Below are 26,498 nucleotides of genomic sequence, written 5' to 3' on the forward strand. Positions count from 1 at the left end.
ATTAATTCCTTTGCGCCAATACAATTGCCTCTCCCTCCCCCACCTTAGTCTCTCTAACCTAAGGTGGTTGGGGCCACCCAATAGTCTTCATATAATCCTTTCACCCCCATTTCCCACACTCACAACCAGGGCCATATCTGGCTCTCGCCACACCCTTCATGGTAGACTCTACCTCTGTTCTGTTAGGATATCCAGAACACTTTCTGCCAACCAGATATTTTTTGCAGTTACATCCCCACCTGATTGAGAAAGGAGAAAACAGAATCAGAATGGTTCCAATTAGCTATTCAGATACACATTTCTTTACCTATCCTGCTGGGGCACCCCTAACTGTTATCCCATTACTGATGTTCTCTAAGTGTTGGAAACTATCTTTTGTTCTGTCAGGCTTTAAAGTTTCCCCCTTTGTCTCCAGAGAGAAGGGAAGGGAAAGTTCTGGATTCTTCTAGAAATTAGACTTGCAATTTTTCCATAGACTCAGAATTAAGAGTGAGAATACTTTGACCCTTGTAAGGGAATGTCTGGAAAGGAGACATGAAAAGCCCATGGTTGGAAAGAAACGATGATATCTCAAATAGGGCTTGAGAGGTACAGGTGGCTAGTAACAACTTTAGTCTAGTATCTGGATGTCCCAAATCCTGTGTCAGGCTCATGACAGGTCAAGGGTTTCTTGTTTCCAGGCATCACAGTCTTTGGGGCTGGCTATAGAACTTCTTGGGGCACAATTAACATGCAGCAATGCCAGACTAAAATCTAAGGATGAGACAAAGGGACCAGGAGTGCCAAACAGAAATGAAAATGCCAGGAGAGTGGATAAAAATAGCCAGCACAATGCTATGTCTTACCCCAGGTCCTATTTTAAAAATTCAATGTTCACATAGATTAAGGTTTATACACATCAAAACAGGAGCATCTGCGTTATATAAAATCCAAAAGAAAAGGCAAAGAACCAATGGGCAATGGTGAAGGGAGGCAGGGTCATTTTTAAACAAACACACGTGATCTTGAGAGCAGAAGAAGTTAGCACAGGCAGGCCTCTTAGATATTCAGTGGCTTAGACAAATGTCACTGATGCCAAGAAGATAATAAAACCTAAATGTCAGGGTCTGGTCTGTGACATAGTTCAGCCCTCAAACTGACCCTAATCAGATATCATATTATTAGGGAGCAAGTACTCAGAACATGGAGGTGGAGCCAAGGAAGATGTCTGTGTTTCTGAAAGCATAATGTGATGAGAACAAATTATTTGTCCTCTTTTCTCTCCCCATTCCTTCCAGATCCTTGCAGGTCCAACACACCACGAAACCCCAGAGACGACTAGATAAAACAGGCCAACTAGTCTGTGTCAGGCTCCGAGTCTGGCAGGAAGGAAAATGAGGCAAGGCTTATTGCTTCAAAAGGCCCCCTGTGATTTTTCAATTTCTTCAGCATATTTGACTAGAAGATGCTTATGTCAGAAAGACAGTCTGAATGACCTAGGAATCAAGCCCCTTAGGCACTTAATCATTCTTCATTGCCTGGATTTAGTCTTTGGGCTCCGCTCCTTTCTTCTTTATGCTCTTGCCATCAAACTCACCAGCAATCTGCTTCATGAATGTCATGCAAACACCATCAGCTCCCAGAACCCCACTCTTCACTAGTTCCCGTACCAACCACACCAACTAAAGGAGAAAGGAAAAAAGAGATGAAGAGAAGGGCCTAGGAATTTGAGAAATGGACTAATCCAATAACATTCAAATTTAGATGTACAAAGGCGGGAGTATGTTACCCCTGACTCCTCCTCTGTTCTTTCTTTGTGCTGGATTTCTCTTTTCCTTCTGGCCTTACCTGAGTACGACAGGTGTCCTGCAACTTCAAGTATTTCTCCATAAGTATCTGGTTGATTTTATTCAGAACAATATTCATGCCGTCCCGACTCACCAGAGCCAAGTCCCGGTAACACTGAAAAGAGAGGTTTGTGAGCAGCCAGCAAACTGAGGATCTGCTCCTGACCCACCCATGGGTGGCGCCCTGGACTCTTCAACTTAACAAATCTAAGGATGAGACAAAGGTACCAGGAGTGCCAAACAGAAATGAAAATGCAATGGCAATGAAAGACTTTCGACTCTAGACGCTATTCTTCCACTGGGCTCCTCCATCCCAAACCTATCCCCTTGCTTCATCACATAGGGTGTGTGTGTGGTGGGGAGGCAGACTGAGCTATTCTCTAATAAGGCAGAAAAGCCTGCTAAGAAAGGCCCCCTGTGGCCTGACTTGTGGTGGCGCAGTGGATAAAGCGTCAACCTGGAACGCTGAGGTCATCAGATCAAAACCCTGGGCTTGCCTGGTCAAGGCACTTATGTGAGCTGATGCTTCCTGCTCTTCCCCCTCTCTAAAATGAATAAATTAAAAAAAGAAAAGGCCCCTGTCCCAAGTTCCTCCTTAGGAAATGTCACACTGTTTGATGCCACAAGCTGAGCAAAACCAGGTGGAGGCCATCTGCTTTTCATCTGCCAGTAAAAGGTCAATGCAGAATGGGTTTGGTTGAACAAGCCAGAAAGGATCACAAAGCAGTTTTTAAACCTGTACTGACCCAACCAGATGAAGCAAAGGGCTAGAAGTATGAAAGGAAGAGGATCCAGGGACCTGGGTCCCCCCCCCAAAAAAAAGGCAGAACCAAACTGAACTACCTTAACTAAATGTCTTTCTTCTTTTCTCCAGGCTGCCCTTTGCTTCTGCCAAGTATTGAAAAAGGAGGGGTCCTTGTACATACTCACCCCTGGGGTAGGTGAGGGAGGCCATTCCAATTTCCTCTGATTCCCTTCTCCCTAGAGCTTTTCTCACCTGATCTTAAGGAATACCTTAGGGGACCTCATTAGCAACCTCCTTAGCCTGCTGAGTTCTGGGCTGTCAGGGTCTCAGCACAAGTGTAAAAGTAGGTAGGTAGCAAAGTATTTCACAACCTCGGAAGGCCAGCAGAAGGGTGGCATCAACCATAATAGTAATTATAACAGCAATTATAATGCATTTGAATTATATATATTATTGCATTTTAATTACATAACAACCCTTTAAAATATGTACTATTTGTTATTATTTGTGTTTACAGATGAGAAAACAGGCTTAATGAGATGAAAATAACTTGACCTATGTCACATAAGAAATAAAAGGAAGAACCAGGATTCAAGTACAGACTGTCTACTTCTTGATTCCATACTGTGTTCTTTATTCTGTTTTGTTTTTAAGTGAGAGGAGGGAAGACAGAGAGACAGACTTTCCGCATACGCCCCAGATGGGGACCCACCCAACAACCTCTGTCTAGGGCCTATGCTCGAATCAACTAAGCTATCCTCAGTGCCTGGAGCCGACACTCAAACCAATCAAGCCTCTGGCAGCGGGAGGAGAAGAGAAAGAGAAGGGGGAGAGTGAGGGGAAGAGAAGCAGATGGTCACTTCTCATGGGTGCCCTGATGGGGGATCGAACCCGGATGTCCACACACCAGGCCACTGAGTCAACCTGCCAGGGCCGTAGATTCCATGCTCTTAATTACCCCTATCCTGCTGTTAGAAATACCTAAAAGAGGAGGCTGCTGGGGATGGCAAAGGGTTCGTGGTGGCTTTGAGACTACTATATTTCTCATCCTAAGTGCTGAAAATACCAACTTAAGGAATCCCACCATGTGTGACAAACTTTTCATAACCAAAGGAGAATTTGATTATCCTCTGACTCCATTTGGGAGGAGGGCAGGGAGATCAAAAGTACAAGCAAAGAAAGGAACAAGAAAGAGATAAGGGACCCAGTGAACTACTACCAACATGCAGTCAGTAAATGTTAGCAGTTTAGACTTGGAACCTACCCCAGAGGTGTGAGCCACAGAATGCACAGATAGGATGAGGGAGGCAAAAGAAAAAAATCTATGTCAGACCAAAGACAGAGAGAAATGCTACTAAACAGAGACGAGTCCTATCTATTCAAACAAAAGCAGAAATCCCAGAAATGCAGAATAGACCCAAAACCAAGATGGATGACAAGTCTCTCAGCAGACAAAGGGTCAGAGGAAGCAAGCAGATATTGTCTGCCTACTTCCATGCTCCATCTGGGACTTTATCAACCGCAACTGCTAGTGACACATCGCAGCTGGGTACCAGGATCACCCTATTCCTGATGCTGCCAGTTTTCTCACCAACTTCTATGCCAGTTTGCTGACTGGCTCGGAAGATATATACATGGGGGAAAAACCTCAGTGGGGACCAGAAAAGAGAATCTCAGAGGAATGGAAGGGAAAGGTGACAGGATGGCACTGTGGTAGCATATCCATCCTGACTCTATTGAGAGTAGGTATTCGAGCCGTGGCCCTCATTGCCCCCAACGTTCTGGTGGCACTTACTTAAAGAACTATATCTGGACCAAGAACTACCAGGGTCTGGGTCCTTAACCCCTTGGTGAAGATACCTTGGCATTGCGGTTAGAACCTTCCCTTTATCTGCTGACTGCTAGAGCCTGCACAGAAGCTAAGACCTCCAACTTAGCCTCTCTTCTCATCACAGTCCTTCAGCCAGGCCTTCCCCCAGCTATTCAGTTCAGACATCAACTAAGAAATAACTAAACTAAAATATATATATATATACATACACACACACACACATTATAAGAGCTGCTAAGAGGGCAGATATAAGTCAAGAGGGTACAACTGGAACAAAACCCACCCCATGCATATTCCACTCTCCACCAATACTTGATCAATACTTGATCTGTTTTCTGCTTAACTGAGTTACCTTTTTTTTTTTTTTTTTTTTTTTTTGCATTTTCTTTTCTGAAGCTGGAAACAGGGAGAGACAGTCAGACAGACTCCCGCATGCGCCCGACCGGGATCCACCCGGCACGCCCACCATGGGGCGAAGCTCTGCCCACCATGGGGTGATGCTCTGCCCATCCTGGGCGTCGCCATGTTGCGACCAGAGCCACTCTAGCGCCTGGGGCAGAGGCCGAGGAGCCATCCCCAGTGCCCGGGCCATCTCTGCTCCAATGGAGCCCTGGCTGCGGGAGGGGAAGAGAGAGACAGAGAGGAAGGCGCGGCGGAGGGGTCATAGCCCTGGCCGGTTGGCTCAGCGGTAGAGCGTCGGCCTAGCGTGCGGAGGACCCGGGTTCGATTCCCGGCCAGGGCACACAGGAGAAGCGCCCATTTGCTTCTCCACCCCTCCGCCGCGCCTTCCTCTCTGTCTCTCTCTTCCCCTCCCGCAGCCAGGGCTCCATTGGAGCAGAGATGGCCCGGGCGCTGGGGATGGCTCCGTGGCCTCTGCCCCAGGCGCTAGAGTGGCTCTGGTCGCAACATGGCGACGCCCAGGATGGGCAGAGCATCGCCCCCTGGTGGGCAGAGCGTCGCCCCTGGTGGGCGTGCCGGGTGGATCCCGGTCGGGCGCATGCGGGAGTCTGTCTGACTGTCTCTCCCCGTTTCCAGCTTCAGAAAAATGAAAAAATGAAAAGAAAAAAAAAAAAAAAAAAAAGAAGTCATAGAGAGAGCTGGCCCTAACTCTTTGAGCCTAGGCACCTGATAGAGGCTCAACACCTCACCTTCTGAGAGCAAATTTCTGCTATGTTCAAGACTTGGTTTCTTTTTTTTTCATGCACAAGAGAGAGACAGACAGGAGGAGAGAGATTAGAAGCATCAACTCGTAGTTGAAGCAATTTAGTTGTTCGATGATTGCTTCTCATACATGCCTTGACTGGGGGCCAGCCAAGCCAGTAACCCCTTGCTCAAGCCAACGACCTTGGGCTCAAGTCAGTGACCTTCGGACTCAAGCCAGTGACCATGGGTTCATGTCGATGATTCTATGCTCAAGCCAGCGACCCCACACTCAAGCCAGTGACCTCAGGCTTTCAAACTTGAAACCTCAATGTCCCAAGTCAATGCTTTTCCACTGTGACACCACCAGTCAGGCACAAGACTTAGTTTCTACTACCCTTTATCCCCTGTGAGGATGCAGGAAAACTGATTTTCCAATCCATCCTGTAGCTTCTGTTCCAGAGACAGAATTAACCCCAAATAAACCCTTAGAAAACACTCCCCTTGTTTTAAGCTGAAGCCTAAAACAAAACATTAGGATCAGTCCTCATCAGTAACTCCCAGCTAAAATTTCTCCAGGACAGAAGTATTTCACAATATAATCACCCTTTTAGGGAGAAGGATCAAAGCACAATGGGAGATATGTCACTAATTCTTCTTCCACCATTATCTAAGCCGGCTCAAGGTCTCTAAGTGAGTCACTGACAATTCCTCACTTGCCTAAAACTGTCCTATTTCCCCATCTTCACCTCTTTGTCTAAAGAGACCTGACCTGGGGGCCTGTCTGCCTAGGAGGCTCCCAGGCAGAAGATGTACTTAGAAACCTTTAGTGTGTGAATATAATCCTGATGCAGCTGTCAACCAGCAATGAGATCCAAGGTAAGGGCCTAAGCCAGCCTCACAGGGAAATCATAGTGCGAAAAGAAGACAAGGTACTCGAGTCCTTTGCTGCATCTGGATGGCCAAATTCACAATATAATAAGCATTCATAATGCAGAGCCCTGAGTAACTGTCAGGTCAGGCAAAGAACTAAAATACCCCACACACCCTGCCACCTTGACTGAGATTTACTGATTAACCCTCGCTGATTTAGATTCCACCTGAAACAAAGACAATACCATCAAGCAAGATGACTTTGCATTAAGATGACTAAATGAGACTTTAATTGTATTTATGTAACCCACACAAGAGAAAATTAAACCTTAACCCCAACCCCTTCACCCCCATCTTTGCCAACAATTTCTTTAAAATAGAGGGGCTGGTCTAACATCACCAAGTTGGAGACATTCATTTGTCTTTAAAAATCTTGATAAACTCAGTATTAAAATAAAATGTCAGCCTGACCTGTGGTGGCGCAGTGGATAAAGTGTCAACCTGGAAATGTTGAGGTCGCCGGTTCAAAACCCTGGGCTTGCCTGGTCAAGGCATATATGGGAGTTGATGCTTCCAGCTCCTCCCCCCTTCTCTCTCTCTATCTCTCCTCTCTCCCTCTCTCTGTCTCTCTCTCTCTCCCTCTGCTCTCTAAAATGAATAAATAAATAAAAAAAATGCGCCCATCTGCTTCTCCACCCCTCCCCCCCTCCTTCCTCTCTGTCTCTCTCTTCCCCTCCCGCAGCCAACCATTGGAGCAGCGTTTGCCCGGGTGCTGAGGATGGCTCTGTGGCCTCTGCCTCAGGCACTAGAATGGCTCTGATTGCGGCAGAGCTACGCCCCAAGATGGGCAGAGCATCATCCCCTGGTGGGCGTGCTAGGTGGATCCCGGTCGGGCGCATGTGGGAGTCTGTCTGACTGTCTTCTCATTTCCAACTTCAGAGAAATACAAAATAATAATAATAATAATAAAAAAAATAAAATAAAATGTCAGCCTGACCAGGCGGTGGCGCAGTGGATAGAATATCGGACTGGGATGCGGAAGACCCAGGTTTGAGACCCTGAAGTCGCCAGCTTGAGCACGGGCTCATCTGGTTTGAGCAAAAGCTCACCAGCTTGAGCCAAGGTCGCTGGCTCCAGCAAGGGGTTACTCGGTCTGCTGAAGGCCCACAGTCAAAGCACATATGAGAAAGCAATCAATGAATAATTAAGGTGTTGTAATGCGCAACGAAAAACTAATGATTGATGCTTCTCATCTCTCCATTCCTGTCTGTCTGTCCCTGTCTATCCTTCTCTCTGACTCTCTCTCTGTCTCTGTAAAATAAATAAATAAATAAATAAATAAAATACCAATTATTAACTAACAAGGTCCCAGCCCAGAAACAGTCCATGAAACCAAGGACTTGTGAATATCTGCTGCCCCACATAGACCCTCCTCCAGCTTGCATCAGAAGAGGACAAATACACCCTGTTGCCATGCCCATAAACCATTCCCCTGAGGTTCATTCAACCAAGCTATTGCAGGTACCTGGGCATCCTGTCTCTGTCCCTAGGAATATTTTTCTTTGGTTCTCCTTGAACAAACGACAGTGTCTCTGACCTCCAGCTATCTTATAGATAAACTGCGAGTATTTGGGGGAATAGGGACAAAGCCACCAACCTCACATGGCTTTCTGGGGAGGATTAAATGAGATCCTACCTGGATAAAGCCTAACAAAATGCTGGGCACAGAGCATGTTCGTTTCTTTCCATACTCCCCTTGCTCAGGGAAGGGCCAGTGAGAATATTCAATTCCCCCATGCCAAGTCCTTCTGTGTTAGTGACATACAGTTAATCCAGATATCAGACACACACTTCTAAGCCAACATGTCTAGACTCAAGGGACACAATTGCTGGAAAGGGGAATTGTGAAGACGCAAGAGACAGATTTTTGCTACTTTATTTTGGAAAGAACAGGATCCAAAAAGATCACCCTGCCCAGTCCCTCAACTCAATGAAGGACCCCACTAACCCATTCCACATAAAGGAAACTCTTTGTGAAGAACCCCAGCCTGACCTGTGGTGGCGCAGTGGATAGAGCCTCCATCTGGAGCACTTAGATCACAGTTCGAAACCCCCAGCTCGCCTGGTCAGGCACATATGAGAAGCATCTACTGTGAACTGATATTTTCTGCTCTTATCCCCTGCCCCCGCTCCCTTCTCTTTCTCCTCCCTCTAAAATCAATAAATTAAAAAAATCTTAAAAAGAAAAAAAAGGAACCCAGATTAGTTTTCGTATAGTATTCCTCCGGAAGTCTAATTTCAGTTACTCCAGTGTTCTCTTACTCACTACATTATTAGTGCATCAATTATCTAACATTAAGCTAATTTAAATCCTACTTGTTGCAATGTTAAGCCTACTTTCTATTCACTTGCCAGTGACAGAACCTGAAAACTACAGGTCATGCTTTTACCAAGAGTAAGAACTCTCTTGGGTACAGCTGTTCTATTATCTAGATTACATCCCAACTCTTTTAGCCTTGACTAGTAAACCTAAAATTTCTAACTCTTTAAGTGATTTTTCACTCTCACAACTGCATTATCTTGACTTTTAGCTTCAGAATCAAGATGGAGAAAGGACTTTAGCCAGAGTTGACAAATTTACTTAAAGTATAAAACTAGATTCAGATAACAAGGTGGCCTAGCTCTGGTTAGAGGGCCCAGTACTATGTCAATGAAGCCATAATTATATTCCACCATACTCCCAGGTCATATCAGAGCAGGGTGTCTTACCTTCTGGGCTTGAGCAGGTTCAGTGAGGACAAGGGTGAAGAGACCCAGGCAGATTTCCTCATGCTGTGGGGGGCCTTTGCATACCTGGGATATGAGGAAGGAAAAACACTAGTCATTCACAGGAAGAAAGTTCTTGAGCACCGTTTCTCCAAGAAAACTTGGGACTCCTAAGTAACCTGCAAATGAGAATCGTCAACCCTTAAATTTGATGATTTCCTTCTCCCTAAAAGTGATGGGGTATCTGTTCTAGGGAAGAGATAGAGGGAAAGGATGGACCCTATTTGTTTTCTCCAAGGCTTGATGCAGACGAGGGGCAAAAAATAAAGTGTTTAAAATGGAAAATAAATATCCTTCTCCACCTCCTTCACCAGAGCAGTAGTTGCAAAGAGTCAGTCATGGAGTAACAAGCTCAACTACCAAGCCAAGACACTGGGCAAATCACTGAACCTCTGACATTTGTAAGGTAAAGACGTAGTGAGAACAATAAAATAATAGTAAGTAGGTAATACTTATGGAACATTCACTATGTGCCAGTACTCTAAGTCTTTATACATACTGTTTAAAAACCTTTCAACCTCACAGATTAGGAAATGTAAAAGACTGCATATATAAGAACGATTTACAAAGAAAAAAGTTACTATAGAACTATGAGCTAGTATTTAAAGATGCCTAAGGCTCTAAGAGATGAACTCTCACAATGAGAGAGAGGTGTTGAGAAGCCTGCTTCCGGGAGCCAAGGCATTGACTTCAGTTCCCTACTTCCTAGACACTTAAGTCTTCCCATCTTTCTGATCATGTCTCAGAGCTTTCAAAGAAGCAAAAATGGATATGGGGAAAGCGTTATACTCACATAGGCATTAAGGGCATCATTGGCCTCTCTCTCCGAGACACCAGTAGTCATCGATGTCACAATGCTCATACATCTTTCCAACCTCTATAAATAGAGAGAAGAAATTAAGAGTGTTTCACACCGCCTGACCTATGGTAGTGTAGTGGATAAAGTGTCGACCTAGAATGCTGAGGTTGCCGGTTCGAAACCCCGGGCTTGCCTGGTCAAGGCACATATGGGAGTTGATCCTTCCTGCTCATCCCTTCTCTCTCTCTCTCTCTCCTTTCTAAAATGAATAAAGTCTTAAAAAATAAATAAATAAAAGAGTGTTTCACACCACAACCTATGAAATACTTCTGGTCCCAAAATAGTTTCAGAAAATTCCAACCTCATCATGTCTCTAGAGCTAATTAACTACCAGTTTACAAGTAACATCACCATGGGGATATAGTCGGCAAAATCCAGAATGTGAAAAGTATAACAGGTGACCCGGTTTCCTTTTTTTTTTTTTTAAATTTATTGATTTGGGAGAAGAGAGAGGAAAGGTTGGGGGGGGGGAATGAAGGGAGGGAGGGAGAGAAAGAGAAGGAAGGGGAGAAGGAAGGAGGGTAGGAGGCAGAGGGAGAGAGACATCAATTTGTTGTTCCACTTATTTATGGATTCAATGCTTGACTCTTGTATGTGCCCTGACCCAAATCAAACCACAATCATGGCATGTTAGGAAGATGCTCTAATCAACTGAGCAACCAGGCCAGGGCATGACCTGGTTTCTTTAACATGTAAACTGCAAGAAAAGGAAGCAGGGAGAGGGAAACACATATATTAAAAGAGACTTAAAATTATAACACATTGAATTAAAGAATCCATGAGTCCATGCTGATAGATAAACTCATAAGAAGCTATTCTGCAATCAATGAACTAAGGTGCCACAATGAAGAACTGATGCTTCTCATCTCTCTCCCTTCTTGTTTGTCCCTATCTGTGCCTCTCTCAGTCTCAAAAAAACAACAAACTCTTCTGTAGAGTGGAATGCCAATGCATACATAAATGCAGAAGTAATGACAACAGTAATAACTAATCCAGGCAAATATTATCAATGGATGCTAAAAGCAAAGGTAAAATTTTCACAAGAGGACATTTATATAGGTTGAAAATACTTATCAATTATAAAGGGAAAACAGTAACTGTAGGGAATCCTGAGGGGTACCACCTTAACCAAGTGACATATTAACTTTGGTATCAGGACAAACTGATACCTGATACTACATGCCTCTGATGTGATAAACTAAGAAGTTTATGACATCACTGCTATGGTTTTCCTGCCAAAACTGAATAATCTGTCTAATCATGAAGAAATGTTAGATAATCCAAATTGAAAGATATTCTACAAAATAACTGGCCAAAGCATTTAAGGTCATGAAATATAGGTACTTACCAAAAAAAAAAATATATATACACACACACACACACACACACACACACACATACTTACCTGTTTCAGACTAAGGAATTAAAAAGACAGTACACCAAAATACAATGTATGATCTTGGACTGCTATAATAGACATTATTGGGACAACTGGTAAAAACTGAATATAAAATACAAATTAGCTAAGAGTAACTTATCAATACTAAATGTTCCAATCTTGGTAAAACAGTGGTTATATAACAAAAGATGCTTGTTCTTAGGAAATATACACAAAAACATTTAAATCTAAAGTGGCATCATGGCTGCAATTTACTCTCAAAAGGTTAATATATATACATATATATATGTGTGTGTGTATATATATATATATATATATAGAGAGAGAGAGATAATGAAAAAACAAATGTGGCAAACGGTAATTATTGGTGAATCTGGGTGAACAATATATGAGAGTTCTATGTATTATAATTTTTCTCTAAGCTTGAAATTATTTTAAAATAAAAAGTTATTAAAATATTGAAAAAACATAGCAAGAGAATGCAATGTGTGGTCCTTGCCTTATTACTGATATGAACAAACCAATTATAAAAAGAATTTGAGAGCCAAGGCTTGCAGCTGTCCAGCAAGCGGGCTCCTCCCGCAGGGGTGGGGCCAAAGCCTGGAATCAGGCAGAGACCTACAGCTGAGCAAAGGTGTTCACCCCTGTCCTCAGGGCTGGGGCTTGGGGCCTGGGCACCATAACCCCACCCATGGGGGCGGGGCAAAGGCCAAGACCACCAAGGCTTGTACCCCCAAGCTTGTGATTACAGCCCCTCCCATAAGGAGAGGTGGAAACCACAGCAACAGCCCCAGTGGGCTGGCACCAGAAACTCCCATACCCAAATGCCCTAGGCAGCAGCAGCAGAGGGGGTGGTGGGCCTGCAGACAGACCACACCTAGGGAACACAGAGGCCACACCCAGTGGACTCCAGTGGCCAAAACCTTCTTTTACAGAGACAAAATGAAAAGGCAGAGAAATGCAACACAAATGAATCAGGAGAAATCCCCAGAAAAGGACCTGAATGAGTCAGATATAACCAAATTACCAGATGCAGAGTTTAAAATAACGATTGTTAGGATGCTCAAAGATCTTAGAACAACAGATGGTCATTACAAACACCTAAATAAAGAGATAGCAAATATAAAAATGGACATTGAAATAATAAAAAAGAATCAGTCAGAAATGACAAATACAATATCAGAAATGAAGAACACAATGAAAGGAATTAAAAGCATGATGGATGAAGCTGAGAATTGAATCAGCGAGTTAGAGGACAAGATAAATGAAGGCACGGAAGCAGAGCAGAAAAAAGAAAGGAGACTCAAAAAGTCTGAGGAAACTCTAAGAGAGCTCTCTGACAACATGAAGAGAAATAACATCCACATCATAGGGGTTCCTGAAGAAGAAGAGAAAGAATAAGGGATAGAGACTTTGTTCAAACATATCATAGCTGAAAACTTTCCTAAATTAAGGCAGGAAAACGTCTCACAAGTTCAAGAAGCACAAAGAACTCCATTAAAGAGAAACCCAAAGAAATCTACACCAAGATATATCATAATTAAAATACCAAAGCTAAGTGATAAAGAGGAAATATTAAAAGCTGCTAGAGAGGCCCTGGCCGGTTGGCTCAGTGGCAGAGCGTCGGCCTGGCGTGCAGAAGTCCCGGGTTCGATTCTCTGCCAGGGCACACAGGAGAAGCGCCCATCTGCTTCTCCACCCCTCCCCCTCTCCTTCCTCTCTGTCTCTTTCTTCCCCTCCCGCAGCTGAGGCTCCATTGGAGCAAAGATGGCCCAGGCGCTGGGGATGGCCCCTTGGCCACTGCCCCAGGCACTAGAATGGCTCTGGTCGCAACAGAGCAACGCCCCAGAGGGGCAGAGCATCGCCCCCTGGTGGGCAGAGCGTCACCCCCTGGTGGGCGTGCCAGGGGGATCCCAGTTGGGCGCATGCGGGTGTCTGTCTGACTGTCTCTCCGTTTCCAGCTTCAGAAAAATACAAAAAAAAAAAAAGCTGCTAGAGAAAAAAAGACTATCACCTACAAAGGAGCCCCCATAAGGATGACTTCCGACTTCTCAACAGAAACACTTGAGGCCAGAAGGGAATGGCACGAAATACAGTGTGTCTGTAAAGTCATGGTGCACTTTTGACCAGTCACAAAAAAGCAACACACAAGATGACAGAAATGTGAAATCTGCACCAAATAAAAGGAAAACCCTCCTGGCCTTGGCCAGTTGGCTCAGTGGTGGAGCATCGGCCTGGCGTGCAGAGGTCCCGGGTTCGATTCCCGGCTGGGGCACACGGGAGAGGCGCCCATCTGCTTCTCCACCCCTCCCCCTCTCCTTCCTCTGTCTCTCTCTTCCCCTCCTGCAGCGAGGCTCCATTGGAGCGGGGATGGCCCAGGCGCTGGGGATGGCTCCTTGGCCTCTGCCCCAGGCGCTGGAGTGGCTCTGGTCACGACAGAGCGACGCCCCGGAGGGGCAGAGCATCGCCCCCTGGTGGGCAGAGCGTCGCCCCTGGTGGGCGTGCCGGGTGGATCCCGGTCGGGCGCATGCGGGAGTCTGTCTGACTGTCTCTCCTCGTTTCCAGCTTTAGAAAAATACAAAAAAAAAAAAATTCCTAGAAAGGAATGATAATGAGCATACATCAACTCAAAATTTATGAGACACAGAAAAAGCAGTCCTGAGAGGGAAGTTCATAGCATTACAGGCATACCTTAAGAAGCTAAAAAAGCTAAAATAAACAACTTGACCCTGCATCTAAAAGAACTAGAAAAAGATCAGCAAGTAAAGCCCAGAGGTAGTAGAAGGAAGGAAATAATAAAGATCAGAGAGGAAATAAATGACATAGAGGCTAAAGAAACATTACAGAGGATCAATGAAACCAGGAGCTCGTTCTTTGAAAAAGTAAACAGGATTGATGAACCTTTAACCAGACTCACCAAGAAAAAAAGAGAGAGGACTCAAATAAATAAAATTAGAAATGAGAGTGAAGAAATAACAATTGACACAACAGAAATACAAAATATTGTAAGAAAATACTATGAGGAACTGTATGCCAAAAAACTAGACAACCTAGATGAAATGGAAAAATTCCTTGAAACAATAATCTTCCAAAAATTAATCTGGAAGAATCTGAAAACCTAAACAGACCGATTACAACAAATGAGATCGAAACAGTTATCAAAAAAGAAAAGCCCTGAGCCTGATGGCTTCACAAGTGCATTCTACAAATATTCAAAGAAGAACTCCTATCCTTCTTAAGCTATTTCAAAAAATTCAAGAGGAAGGAAGACTTTCAAGCTCCTTTTATGAGGTGAGCATAATTCTGATTCCAAAACCAGGCAAGACAACACAAAGAAAGAAAATTATAGGCCAATATCCCTGATGAATTTAGATGCTAAAATTCTCAACAAAATATTAGCAAACCGGATCCAGCAGTATATGAAAAAAATCATACACCATGATCAAGTGGGATTTATTCTTGGGAGGCAAGGCTGGTACAATATTCACAAATCAATCAATATGATTCATCACATAAACAAAAGGAAGGAGAAAAACCATATGATAATTTCAATATATGCAGAAAAAGCATTTGATAAAATCCAGCACCCGTTCATGATCAAAACTCTCAGCAAAGTGGAAATACAGGGAACATACGTCAACATGATAAAGGCCATCTATGACAAACCCACAGCCAACATCATACTCAATGGGCACAAATTAAAAGCAATCCCCTTAAGATCAGGAACAAGGCAGGGGTGCCCCCTTTCACCACTCTTATTCAACATAGTTCTGGAAGTCCTAGCCACAGCAATCAGACAAGAAAAAGAAATAAAAGGCATCCAAATTGGAAAAGAAGAAGTAAAACTATCATTATTTGCAGATGATATGATATTGTATATAGAAAACCCTAAAGTCTCAGTCAAAAAACTACTGAACCCGCCCTGGCCGGTTGGCTCAGCGGTAGAGCGTCGGCCTAGCGTGCGAAGGACCCGGGTTTGATTCCCGGCCAGGGCACACAGGAGAAGCGCCCATTTGCTTCTCCACCCCTCCGCCGCGCTTTCCTCTCTGTCTCTCTCTTCCCCTCCCACTGCCGAGGCTCCATTGGAGCAAAGATGGCCTGGGCGCTGGGGTTGGCTCCTTGGCCTCTGCCCCAGGCGCTAGAGTGGCTCTGGTCGCAACATGGCGACGCCCAGGATGGGCAGAGCATCGCCCTATACTGGGCGTGCCGGGTGGATCCCAGTCGGGCGCATGCGGGAGTCTGTCTGACTGTCTCTCCCTGTTTCTAGCTTCAGAAAAATGGGGGTGGGGGGGAAAACTACTGAACTCGATAAATGAATTCAGCAAGGTGGCAGGATATAAAATTAATACTCAGAAATTGGAGGCATTTTTATACACTAACAATGAACTGTCAGAAAGAGAAATTAAGGAAGCAATCCCCTTCACCATTGCAACCAAAAAATAAAAAAATAAAATAAAGTACCTAGGAATAAATTTAACCACGGAGATTAAAGACTTGTACTTGGAAAATTATAAAACATTGATAAAAGAAATCAGGGAAGATACAAAAAAGTGGAAGCATGTACTGTGCTCATGGTTAGGAAGAATAAACGTCATTAAAATGTCTATACTACCCAAAGCAATTTATAAATTCAATGCAATACCAATTAAAATACCAATGACTTACTTCAAAGATATATGATAGAACACATATTCCAAAAATTTATATGGAACCAAAAAAGAACACGAATAGCCTTAGCAATTTTGAAAAGGAAGAATAAAGTGGGAGGTATCACACTTCCAGATATCAAGCTATACTACAAGGCCATTGTACTCAAAACAGCATGGTACTGGCATAAGAACAGGCATATAGATCAATGGTACAGAACAGAGAACCCAGAAATAAACCCACACCTTTATGGACAACTGATATTTGACAAAGGAGGTAAGAACATACAATGGAGTAAAGACAGCCTCTTCAACAAATGGTGTTGGGAAAATTGAACAGCTACCTGCAAAAAAATGAAACTAGATCACCAACTTACACCATTCACAAAAATAAACTCAAAATGGATAAAAGACTTAAATGTAAGCTGTAAAACCATAAGCATCTTAGAAGAAAAGATAGGCAGTAAGCTCTCCAACATCTCTCACAGCAACATATTTGCCAATTTATCTCCACGGGCAAGTGAAATAAAAGACAGGATAAACAAATGGGACTATATCAAACTAAAAAGCTTTTGCACAGCTAAAGACAATAAGAACAGAATAAAAAGACAAACTACACAATGGGAGAACATATCTGACAATACATCTGATAAGGGGTTAATAACCAAAATTTATAAAGAACTTGTAAAACTCAATACCAGGAAGACAAACAATGCAATCAAAAAATGGGCAAAAGAAATGAATAGACACTTCTCCAAAGAGGACATACAGATGACCAATAGGCATTTGAAAAAATGCTCAACATCACTAATCATTAGAGAAATGCAAATTAAAACCACAATGAGATATCACCCCACACCAGTCAGAATGGTGCTCATTAACAAAACACAGAATAAGTGCTGGTGAGGGTGTGGAGAAAAGGGAACCCTCCTGCCCTACTGGTGGGAATGCAGACTGGTGCAGCCACTGTGGAAAACAGTATGGAGATTCCTCAAAAAATTAAAAATTAAACTGCCTTTTGACCCAGCCATCCTACTTTTAGGAATATACCCCAAGAACATCATAGCACTGTTTGAAAAGAAGAAATGTACCCCCATGTTTATGGCAGCATTGTTCACAATAGCGAAGATCTGGAAACAGCCCAAGTGTCCGTCAGTGGCCCAGTGGATTAAAAAGCTTTGGTACAGCCTGGCCTGTGGTGGTGCAGTGGATAAAGCGTTGATGTGGAATGCTGAGGTTGCTGGTTCGAAACCCCAGGTTTGCCCAGTCAAGGCACATATGACAAGCAACTACTACAAGTTGATGCTTCCCACTCCTCACCCCCTTTCTCCTTCTCCCCTCTCTCTAAAAAAGCTAATAAATAAAATTTTTTTAAAAAATTTATTTATCCATTCATTTTAGAGGGGAGGAGAGAGAGAGAGAGAGAGAGAGAGAGAGAGAGAGAAGGGGGAGGAGCAGAAAGCATCAACTCCTATATGTGCCTTGACCAGGCAAGCCAGGGTTTTGAACCGGCAACCTCAGTGTTTCCAGGTTGACGCTTTATCCACTGCGCCACCACAGGTCTAAAATTTTTTTAAAAATTAAAAAAAAAAGCTTTGGTACATATATACTATGGAATATACTACTCAGCCATAAGAAATGACGACATCGGATCATTTACAACAACATGGATGGACCTTGATAACATTATACTGAATGAAATAAGTAAATCAGAAAAAACTAAGAACTGTATGATTCAATACATAGGTGGGACATACAAATGAGACTCAGAGACATGGACAAGAGTGTGGGGGTTACGGGGTGGGGGGGAGCACAGGGAGGTGGTTGGGGGAGGGGAGGGGCACAAAGAAAACCAGTTAGAAGGTGACGGAAGACAATTGGACTTTGAGTGATAGGAATACAGCATAATCAAATGTCAAAATAACCTGGAGATGTTTTCTCTGAACATATGTACCCTGATTTATCAATGTCACCCCATTAAAATTAATGAAATAAAAAAAATTTTTTTAAATAAATTTAAAAACCTAAAAAAATAAAAGAATTTGAGCCTGGCTTGTGGTGGTGCAGAGGACAGAGTGTCAATGTGGGACCCTAAGATCGTCAGTTTGAAATCCTGGGTTTGATGGAACAAGGCACATATGACAAGCGACAAGTAAGCAGCAAACAACTAAAGTGAAGCAATACTTCTTTCCCCCTGCCCTGTAAAATCAATCAATAAATTAAAAAAAAAATAATGCAAAAAGAAAAAGTCTTTCTCTCATCAGCATATATATGAAGTACCTACAGATCAAATGATGTATCTTGGATTTGCTCCAAAATAATCCAGACAGACTGGGAGAGACAAAAGAAGACTGCCATGTGCTAATACGTACTGAGGCAAAATGATGGCTATATGGAAATTATACTATTCTCTCTACTTTTTTATGTTTGAAATGTCCCCCCACCAAAAGTTAAAAACAAACAAAAAAATGAGTTGTGAAGCCTGACCAGGTGGTGGCACAGTGGATAGAGCATTGACCTGGGACACTGAGGACCCAGGTTTGAAACCCCGAGGTCGCCAGCTTGAGCACGTGCTCATCTGGCTTGAGCAAGGGCTCACCAGCTTGAGTGTGGGATCATAGACATGACCCCATGGTCATTGGCTTGAGCAAGGGGTCACTGGTTCAGCTGGACCCCCCCAGTCAAGGTACATATGGGAAAGCAATCAATGAACAACTAAAGTGATGCAACTATGAGTTGATGTTTTTCATCTCCCTTTCTGTCTGCCTGTTCCTCTCTCTCTTGCTTTAAAAAAAAAAAAAAGTGAAGGACTAATGAAGAATAAAAGGCCAAACTAAAACCTGTGTTTCTAGTCAAAGGTGGGGATGTAAGCATTAAAGCCCATTCAGGAGCCTGACCTGTGGTGGTGGTGGTGGTGGTGGTGGTGATGCAGTGGATAAAACATAAACCTGGGCCAACTAGACAGTGGCGCAGTAGATGAGCGTTGGACTGGGATGCAGAAGAACCAGGTTCAAAACCCCAAGGTCACTGGCTTGAACCCAAGCTCGCTGGCTTGAGTAATGGGTCACTCGGTCTGCTGTAGCACCCCCCTACCCCGGTCAAGGCACATATGAGAAAGCAATCAATGAACAACTAAGGTGTCACAATGAAGAATTGATGCTTCTCATCTCTCTCCCTTCCTGTCTGTACCTCCCTTTATCACACACAAAAAGCAACTACTATGAGTTGATATTTCTTACTCCTCCCCCCACTTCTCTCTCTCCTTTCTCTAATAAATAAAATCTTTAAAAAAAAAACAACACACCATCATTCAGAAGTCATTGTCTCCACATTCTAAGGAGAGCTTAGTCACTTTCCAAAGAAGCATATAATACTAAGTATTGAGAAAATATTAACAAAATATGTCTGTTAGGTCAGTAGGCCTCTTTGTTATCACCACCTAAACTACTGAGTGTTTTATCTTGAGGATTAACCCAAAAACTTTTTTGTGTATGTGTGAGAAGAGAAAGTGAGAAAAACAGAGAGAGGGACAGATAGGGACAGACAGGAAGGGAGAGAGATAAGAAGCATCAATTCTTCAAAGCGAAACCTTAGTTGTTCATTGATTGCTTTCTCATATGTGCCTTGATGGGTGGGGGAGGCTCTAGCAGAGTGAGTGACCCCTTGCTCAAGCCAGTGACCTTGGGGTTTTTGAACCTGGGTCCTCTGCGTCCCAGTCCGACTCTCTATCTACTGCGCCACTGCCTGGTCAGGTAACCCAAAAACTTTTTAAGGAGAATCATTTTCCAATTCCCAGTGATGATGATGCAAGGAAAACAGGGACAAAGGCAGGCAATTTACCTCCCCTTGATCCTAGAGATCATTGCAAAACATCTCGTTGAGAAGTGGTTGCACTGCAGTATTGTGAGGAACCGACAAATAAAGGACAATGGGAAAGAGGGCTCAGACAATCATGTTTCCTCTTTGTACATCATCCCTAAGTGTACGGAGGCACAGGGTAGAATTAAGTGTTAAGGCAAGGAGCTCTCATAGACACAAACCTTCAACCTAAAACAGACCTAACGTCACATGGGTTTGAAGATATTACAACTTCACTGTCAAACATCAGGGCTATTCCTCAAATTAGGTCAGTCTTAAACAGCAGCACCTGCGTACTTGTGAAAAGGAGTTGTGAGATCACATGTGAGCTGTTACTCACACCCACCTCACCCACAAGTTCTGAGATCCAACATTACCTAGTCTAACTTCTATATAAGGGGAGGGAAGGAAAACCTCAGGTTAAGTTTTCTCTTCTTAAATCTTATCCCTCTCTACCCAAGGTAGTTATCAACAACAGAGCAGCATACGTGCCTCCAGTGGCTAGGACCACACTATTTTTGCTGGCAGCTCTGGGGGGACCTGCTTATGCAGCCTAGTAAACAAGCACCATCAGAATGGAGGGAGACCGGGAACAAGCAGCAGCACAACATCCTAGAATATAAGATAGTGCTTCCTCCTCAAAGGAAGAACTCTGCTGAAGCAAGAGAGATGCGAGTCAAACAACAGCAAGCTATTCGAGCAAACTGACAAGCGAAACCCTACACGACTTACTAGCCTGGGCTAATTTGGGGTGAATTACTTAGCTTCTCTAAACTCGTTTTTCTCTATAGCATGAGGCTTCTCTAAAGATTAAACGAGATAACGTAATGTGAGAGCATCTAGCCTCAGCTGAAGTAGAATCTATTTCCTTTGTGAGGAAGCTCAGCAACTGGACAACCAAATCTATGAGGACCAGAACGAGCCTTTTACTCCTGCCACCACGGCTAATGGCTTATCTTTCAAGAAGCCTGACAACTGAACCCTGCTGCTACAGGACATGGGTTAAGTCCCTGGCCAGGCTGAAAAGCTTCCTCTCTTAGTTACCTCTGTAAACTTTTGCCTTCTAGGAGAGAAAAGGGTAGGGGAAAGGGGAAGAAGTCTGACTGGACCTTTTCTAATACAAAGCCAGAAACACAGCCCTATGGGCTGGCTGAGTCTTGGCTGTGATATAACAGAGATCTTGGACTGAATCAGGTTTTTCTAGGCCTGTCCTCAATATTCTAAACTCCACTCAGAGGCCTGAGGCAATTATATGGGTCACTGCTCAGTTAAGAAGAAAAGGTGCCTCTTGGAACAGGGAGGTCCAACTAGGATGTACGAAGTGGGACAGTACAGAATTTGGATGTGTGGATAACAGCAATGAGGAAAGAAATGTGAGGGCAAATCCTTCCAGGCAACAGAAGTATAAAAAAATGCTCTTCTTTCCAAACTACACGTTACCTTTCCCAACAGGGATGAGAGAACTAATTAACAAGTCATTCAGGGTGACAGAAGGACCACACTGCCTCAAAGAAGGCTACAACAGGCCAAATCTCTATAACCAAGTAGCAGTACCCCTTGTACCCTCAGTCTCCAGAGGCCCTTAGTGAAGATGGAATCATACATGCAGTTGCCAACAACTGCTGGCAGAACAGCTCTGTTCAGAGCAAGCCCTCCACAACAGCACCCTGGAGAGCTGAGTAAATATTTACCATCTCTAAGAGCTTCTGAATTAATTTTTCTAGTACTAAAAGTATCTGGACTTGGTTTCCATGACAGCAGCAATAGGTGTAATAGGGGCAGAGGGTACAGAAGGTGGCCTTCCAGTTTGCTAGTACATATATACCTGAAGCTGGAGACTGCAGTCAGAGTGATAACCTCTCTGTTTCCCCTCCCTCAGCCAGGTGAATATACAGTCTGGTAAAAAGAGTGTATCACTACCCCTTTGTGGAAGTCAGTGAGCGGCCTTGAAGGACTAAATTCCTTCAAGGACAAATTCCACTGTCTTAAAAAAATAAAATAAAGTTATCATCCAACCTGTAAAATCCCAAGGACCCACATTAATAGTTATTGAACAAGCATTCCACAACCAAGAATCACTTGTATGTAAAATGAGGATTTAAGGGGAAAAAATTAGAAATGACTCAAAACCCATTCCCTAGATTTCTTACAGTCAAGACATGAATTATTCCTTAGAGAAAACCTGGAAGGAACATACCTCTAACCAAAGGCAATCCTGAGATCTGTTCATAGTTTAAGATTAAGATTTTGTGTGTGTGTGTGTGAGTGTGTGTGTGTGAGAAAGACAGAGAGACAGAGAGACGGACATATAGGGAGAGACAGACAGCAAGGGAGAGAGATGAGAAGCATCAATTCTTCGTTAAGGCTCCTTAGTTGTTCATATGTGCCTTGACCGAGGTAGGGGGGGGTGGGCTACAGCAGAGCGAGTGACCCCTTGCTCAAGCCAGTGACCTTGGGCTTAAAGCCAGTGACCTTTGGGTTCAAGGCAGCGACCATGGGGTCATGTCTATGATCCCACGCTCAAGCTGGTAAGCCCGCACTCAAGCCCGATGAGCCCACATGCAAGCTGGCGATCTCAGGGTTTCAAACCTGGGTCCTCTGCGTCCCAGTCCAATGCTCTATCCACTGCGCCACCACCTGATCAGGCAAGAGGAAGTTTTGACTTGTTTGGGCCACAGCTCCTGCTTTCAGCCTAACTTCCAAGTGTATAAGGTCTTTCTCAGCAGAGGAAAGACCAGGAGCTACATGTTCTAAATGCCTCCAATCTCTGGCACTATTTTTATCTTAGTCCCCAAATAGGAAGGGGGATGGATGGGCAAGAATTCCCTCTTCAAAGAGAGGAAAAGAGCCAAGGAGAAGAAAGGATACAACAAATGATCCCTTGAGTAGAAGTCACAGTCCCTGCCTGGGATGCCCTCACTAGTGCTTCCTACTTCAGGCCCCCTGAAGGGTCTTTTCTCATCATGCCAGCTATAATGACCTGTCTTTTCACTACCTAATCATTTTGTTAACCTTCATATGGGTGTGTTCACATGGTCTTTAAATGATAAGCTCTGGAAAGCAGACCTTGGATCTCCCTCATCCTACTTTCCTATAAGACTCAGCACACAGTAAACATATACAGTCAGGAAGCTAACTCTGTGTTAGAGGTAGGCCTGTATTAGAAAATAACCAAACCAGAACAAGCAGAGATCAGTCAGTCAACATCAGGTTTAGAGAACTTCTGTGTGCACAGATCTGTGGGGAGACACAGAGGAAGAAGCCAGTAAGTCTTACCCTTAGAGATACTCTGATCTAATGGGAACCACACAAATGGGATTAAAAACAGAGTGGCAAGGCTTGCTGAAAAATTCAAATGCAAAGGACAAAGGGCAAAGAGTAAAAAAACAAAAGGGGGGGAGCCCAAGACATGCTGGGAAACAGCCACATCATGAAGGACTTCAGAAAAGAAACTCTCCCTTCCCCTTCTCCTTGGAAACAGTTGAAAGTTCATTCTCAAACATTCTGAAAAAGCAAGAAAATAAGTGCTTCCTCTCTTTTATAGTCCCCTCCTGTTATACCACTTTGTTTACTAGCAAACACATCACTGCTCAGAACAGGATGCTGTACTGCTCTGTGGCACAAATTAGAGCAAGAGGCAGGATGACCACTATAGTATCAGGGTAGGAAATAGATTTTCATCAAACCTTTGGGGTCTTTTCCCCTCCACTCAAACTGGTGAAGGGTTCAAAGACAGTCAACTATTTTCCTTCTATAATTCTAGAGTTCCAGTACTAGAAAAAAGGGCTCAATAAATACTTTGACAATGACAGTGGCCATTTTTTAAAAAGTGGGTAATTCAAACTGCCAGGCATCCCTAAAGTTACCGTTTGTTTGGGAACACATTATTATCAGAGCATTGCTTATGTTCCTAATGGTATCTACCTTAGCTGATAAAAACAACAGAAAACAAACTGATTTATCTAAAAGTGCAAAGAATTATGGGGGAGAAACATGACAGAAAGACAGACTGTGAGTGGACATTTGCTGAGGGAAAATCCACAAAGTTGCTATCCATCTCTTGATTCATAAAGTCCATTTTTGCATATATGTTCCACCATCTGTATCTGAACAAACATTTTTCAAGTTTAAATTATGAATTCCACATGTCTGCCTGCCTTCCCTCTCTAATCTCTGACAAAGGACAGTGACAGCAGGGAAATGACCAGTGAAAAGCCCAAGTCTAAGTTACTCATCCTGTCCCTGAATAACCAACCACCAAGTTGAATGTATCAGGTCTTACACAGTTCAATCAACAATTGTGTCCCAGTTCTGGGTCTCACATTCCTAAGTATGTCTCCTGGTGTATGGCAGTGGAAAGAGATACACGATCAACTCTGGGTTGTCAGGGACAGGGAAAGAGGAACAAGTGGGGGAAGGTAGAGGAGGGTCAACTATCCCTAGTCTAAGCCCACTGCACTGTCTCACTTCACCCTCTTTCTCAGCATCCATGTGTTCTCTCCTTCAGGTGTGCCATCTGATTCAGAAAGAGTCCCCTAAGTTCCATTCACCCCCTCACCCCACTGTTGTAGTTGAGGCAAACTAAACACTACTCACTTTTCTTTAAGTTTGACTCATTCTAAATGCCCAGTTAAAGGAACACTTGAGAACTTGTGCCCTGGCATATGTTGTCAGTTTGGCTTAAATAAATTATAGAATTCATAAATAAAACACCTACATACACAAACATGTTTCGACTCAACATATGACCAAAGTCTGAAACGGTAAATATTAAGACTAGTTGTGGCCAGTATGTGGAAAGAAATGCCAAAAACAAATTCGGTAGATCTGGATGCTGCATCTCTTCTTCATCAACAACCCCCCCCCCCCCCATTTTCATACTCGTGGCTTCTGTTGCTATGACAACCTGTTCCGGAAGTTGGCCTACACTTCCTCCTTCAGGAGCAGGAAGTCTGGAACACGGTTTGTGTTGCCTTAGAAAAAACCTGAAGGCCTCTTCCCCCACCCCCACCCCGTATCCACTACTGTATCCCTCCTCAACCCAATTTCTTAACTCCCTTCCCCACCCCCCACACCTACCTCCTCTAACTCATCCTTGGCATCCAAACTGGTTGAGAGTAGCAGCCTCCCCCCTCCTGGGGCTCCTGCTCCTGCTCCCGCTCCTCCTCCACCTCCCGCTGCTCCCGAAGCTGCAGCTGCTGCCGCCCCCTTTCCCTTCTGTAACTCCATGGCTGCAGCCAGGAGACGGGAAAGGGCCAGGGAGTGGATGGGTGGGAAATCCTAGAAATGAGGAACTCGGGATTGCCAGGGACTAGTGGGGCTGGGGAGGTAAAGGGTCCTTGTCCTCCCACGCCTTTCTCCGAAAGGCCGCGAAGGCCGACCGCGCTCTAGGTCCTGCCTCGAGTGGTAGTGCTGAGGAATAGCTCCTAAGTATGCTGAGATAAGGATCTGCGTCCCTATAGGTAGGGGGGTAGAGGCCTCCGGCCCTGAAGAAGTGGAAGGTGAGCCCCTTCTGGCTTCTGACCCTAAGAGAAATAGGGGAAACCCTAAGTTTCTGCCTCAGGAGGTGGGCGGAAGAGGAGTCCTGCCCCGAAGTAGGGGGTCGGAAACCTTCCTGGATGGTGCCCCAAGGGCTGGAGAGCGAGGTTCCTTTGGGTCCGGCCCCCGGGGATGAGGGTGAGGCAATAAGCGCTACAGGAAGGCACCGAGGGCCAGCTTCTCCCTTCACCACACAGAGTCGGCCATGGTGGAAGGCGGGGACTGGAAGGCTGAGAGCCTGGGAGGGAAAGGGGGGAGGAATCGTGGAGGTCCCCGCCGGAAGTGTGCCGACGGCCTCCGCCAATAGCGGCTTCCGTGGTGGCGCCGTGTGAGTCTCGAAGGAGTGGGCTGACGACAGCCGGCGGGCCTTTCTCCCGGCTGCCAATGGTGTTGAGAAGAGTTACCGGTCTGATGGACAATAAAATACCCAATCGCATCCCTTCTTTGCTCTTGGAGGGCGGGTCGGGACGACTTCCGGAAGTGGGGTAGGAGTCAAGGTGGTCCCGAGTGAGGCTGCGCTGACGCGCATGCGCGGCGCCAGTCTTCGCCTTCTTTCTCAATCTGCAGTTTGGAGGCTACAAGAACTAAAAACAACATAGTTGTCTTTGCGAATCCCCAGGCTTAGCTGCGAATTGGCAGTATAGGGCGAGGGAGCGTGACTTTAACTCTAAACAGTCCCGGAGTAAATGCTGTCAGATCGTATGGAGCCAGCTCCCCTAGCTGAGAGTGCAACACACAAGCAAATGCGCGCGCTGTCTCTCCCTTCGTTTCTCTCTAAAATCAATAAAAATTAAAATTAAAAAAAGTTATTGGTTGACGGGTTGGGAGTAGGGTGAGGGGATGACTATATGGAGCACAGGATTTTTAAGGCAGTGAAAATATATGGTTTTATAATGATGACTATATGTCACTATACGTTATATAAACCCATAGAATGTACACCACCAATAATGAACC

General features: G+C 44.3%; 1 protein-coding gene across 1 annotated transcript in view; it reads right to left on the reverse strand.

Moving 5' to 3' along the window:
- Positions 1 to 25,801, reverse strand: part of INTS3 (integrator complex subunit 3) — a 52,516-nt gene extending 26,715 nt beyond the window's left edge. The window contains exons 1-6 of the mRNA XM_066262065.1: positions 25,083 to 25,801; positions 10,035 to 10,118; positions 9,185 to 9,268; positions 1,828 to 1,941; positions 1,577 to 1,661; positions 173 to 239 (exon numbers count right to left, since the gene is read on the reverse strand). Coding sequence (XP_066118162.1) covers positions 173 to 239; positions 1,577 to 1,661; positions 1,828 to 1,941; positions 9,185 to 9,268; positions 10,035 to 10,118; positions 25,083 to 25,232 — 584 coding nt within the window. The 5' untranslated portion in view covers positions 25,233 to 25,801. The remainder of the gene's footprint in view (positions 1 to 172; positions 240 to 1,576; positions 1,662 to 1,827; positions 1,942 to 9,184; positions 9,269 to 10,034; positions 10,119 to 25,082) is intronic.
- Between the last annotated feature and the right edge of the window lie 697 nt (positions 25,802 to 26,498).

The sequence above is a fragment of the Saccopteryx bilineata genome, chromosome 2, assembly GCF_036850765.1.
Source record: "Saccopteryx bilineata isolate mSacBil1 chromosome 2, mSacBil1_pri_phased_curated, whole genome shotgun sequence".
Taxonomy (NCBI): domain Eukaryota; kingdom Metazoa; phylum Chordata; class Mammalia; order Chiroptera; family Emballonuridae; genus Saccopteryx; species Saccopteryx bilineata.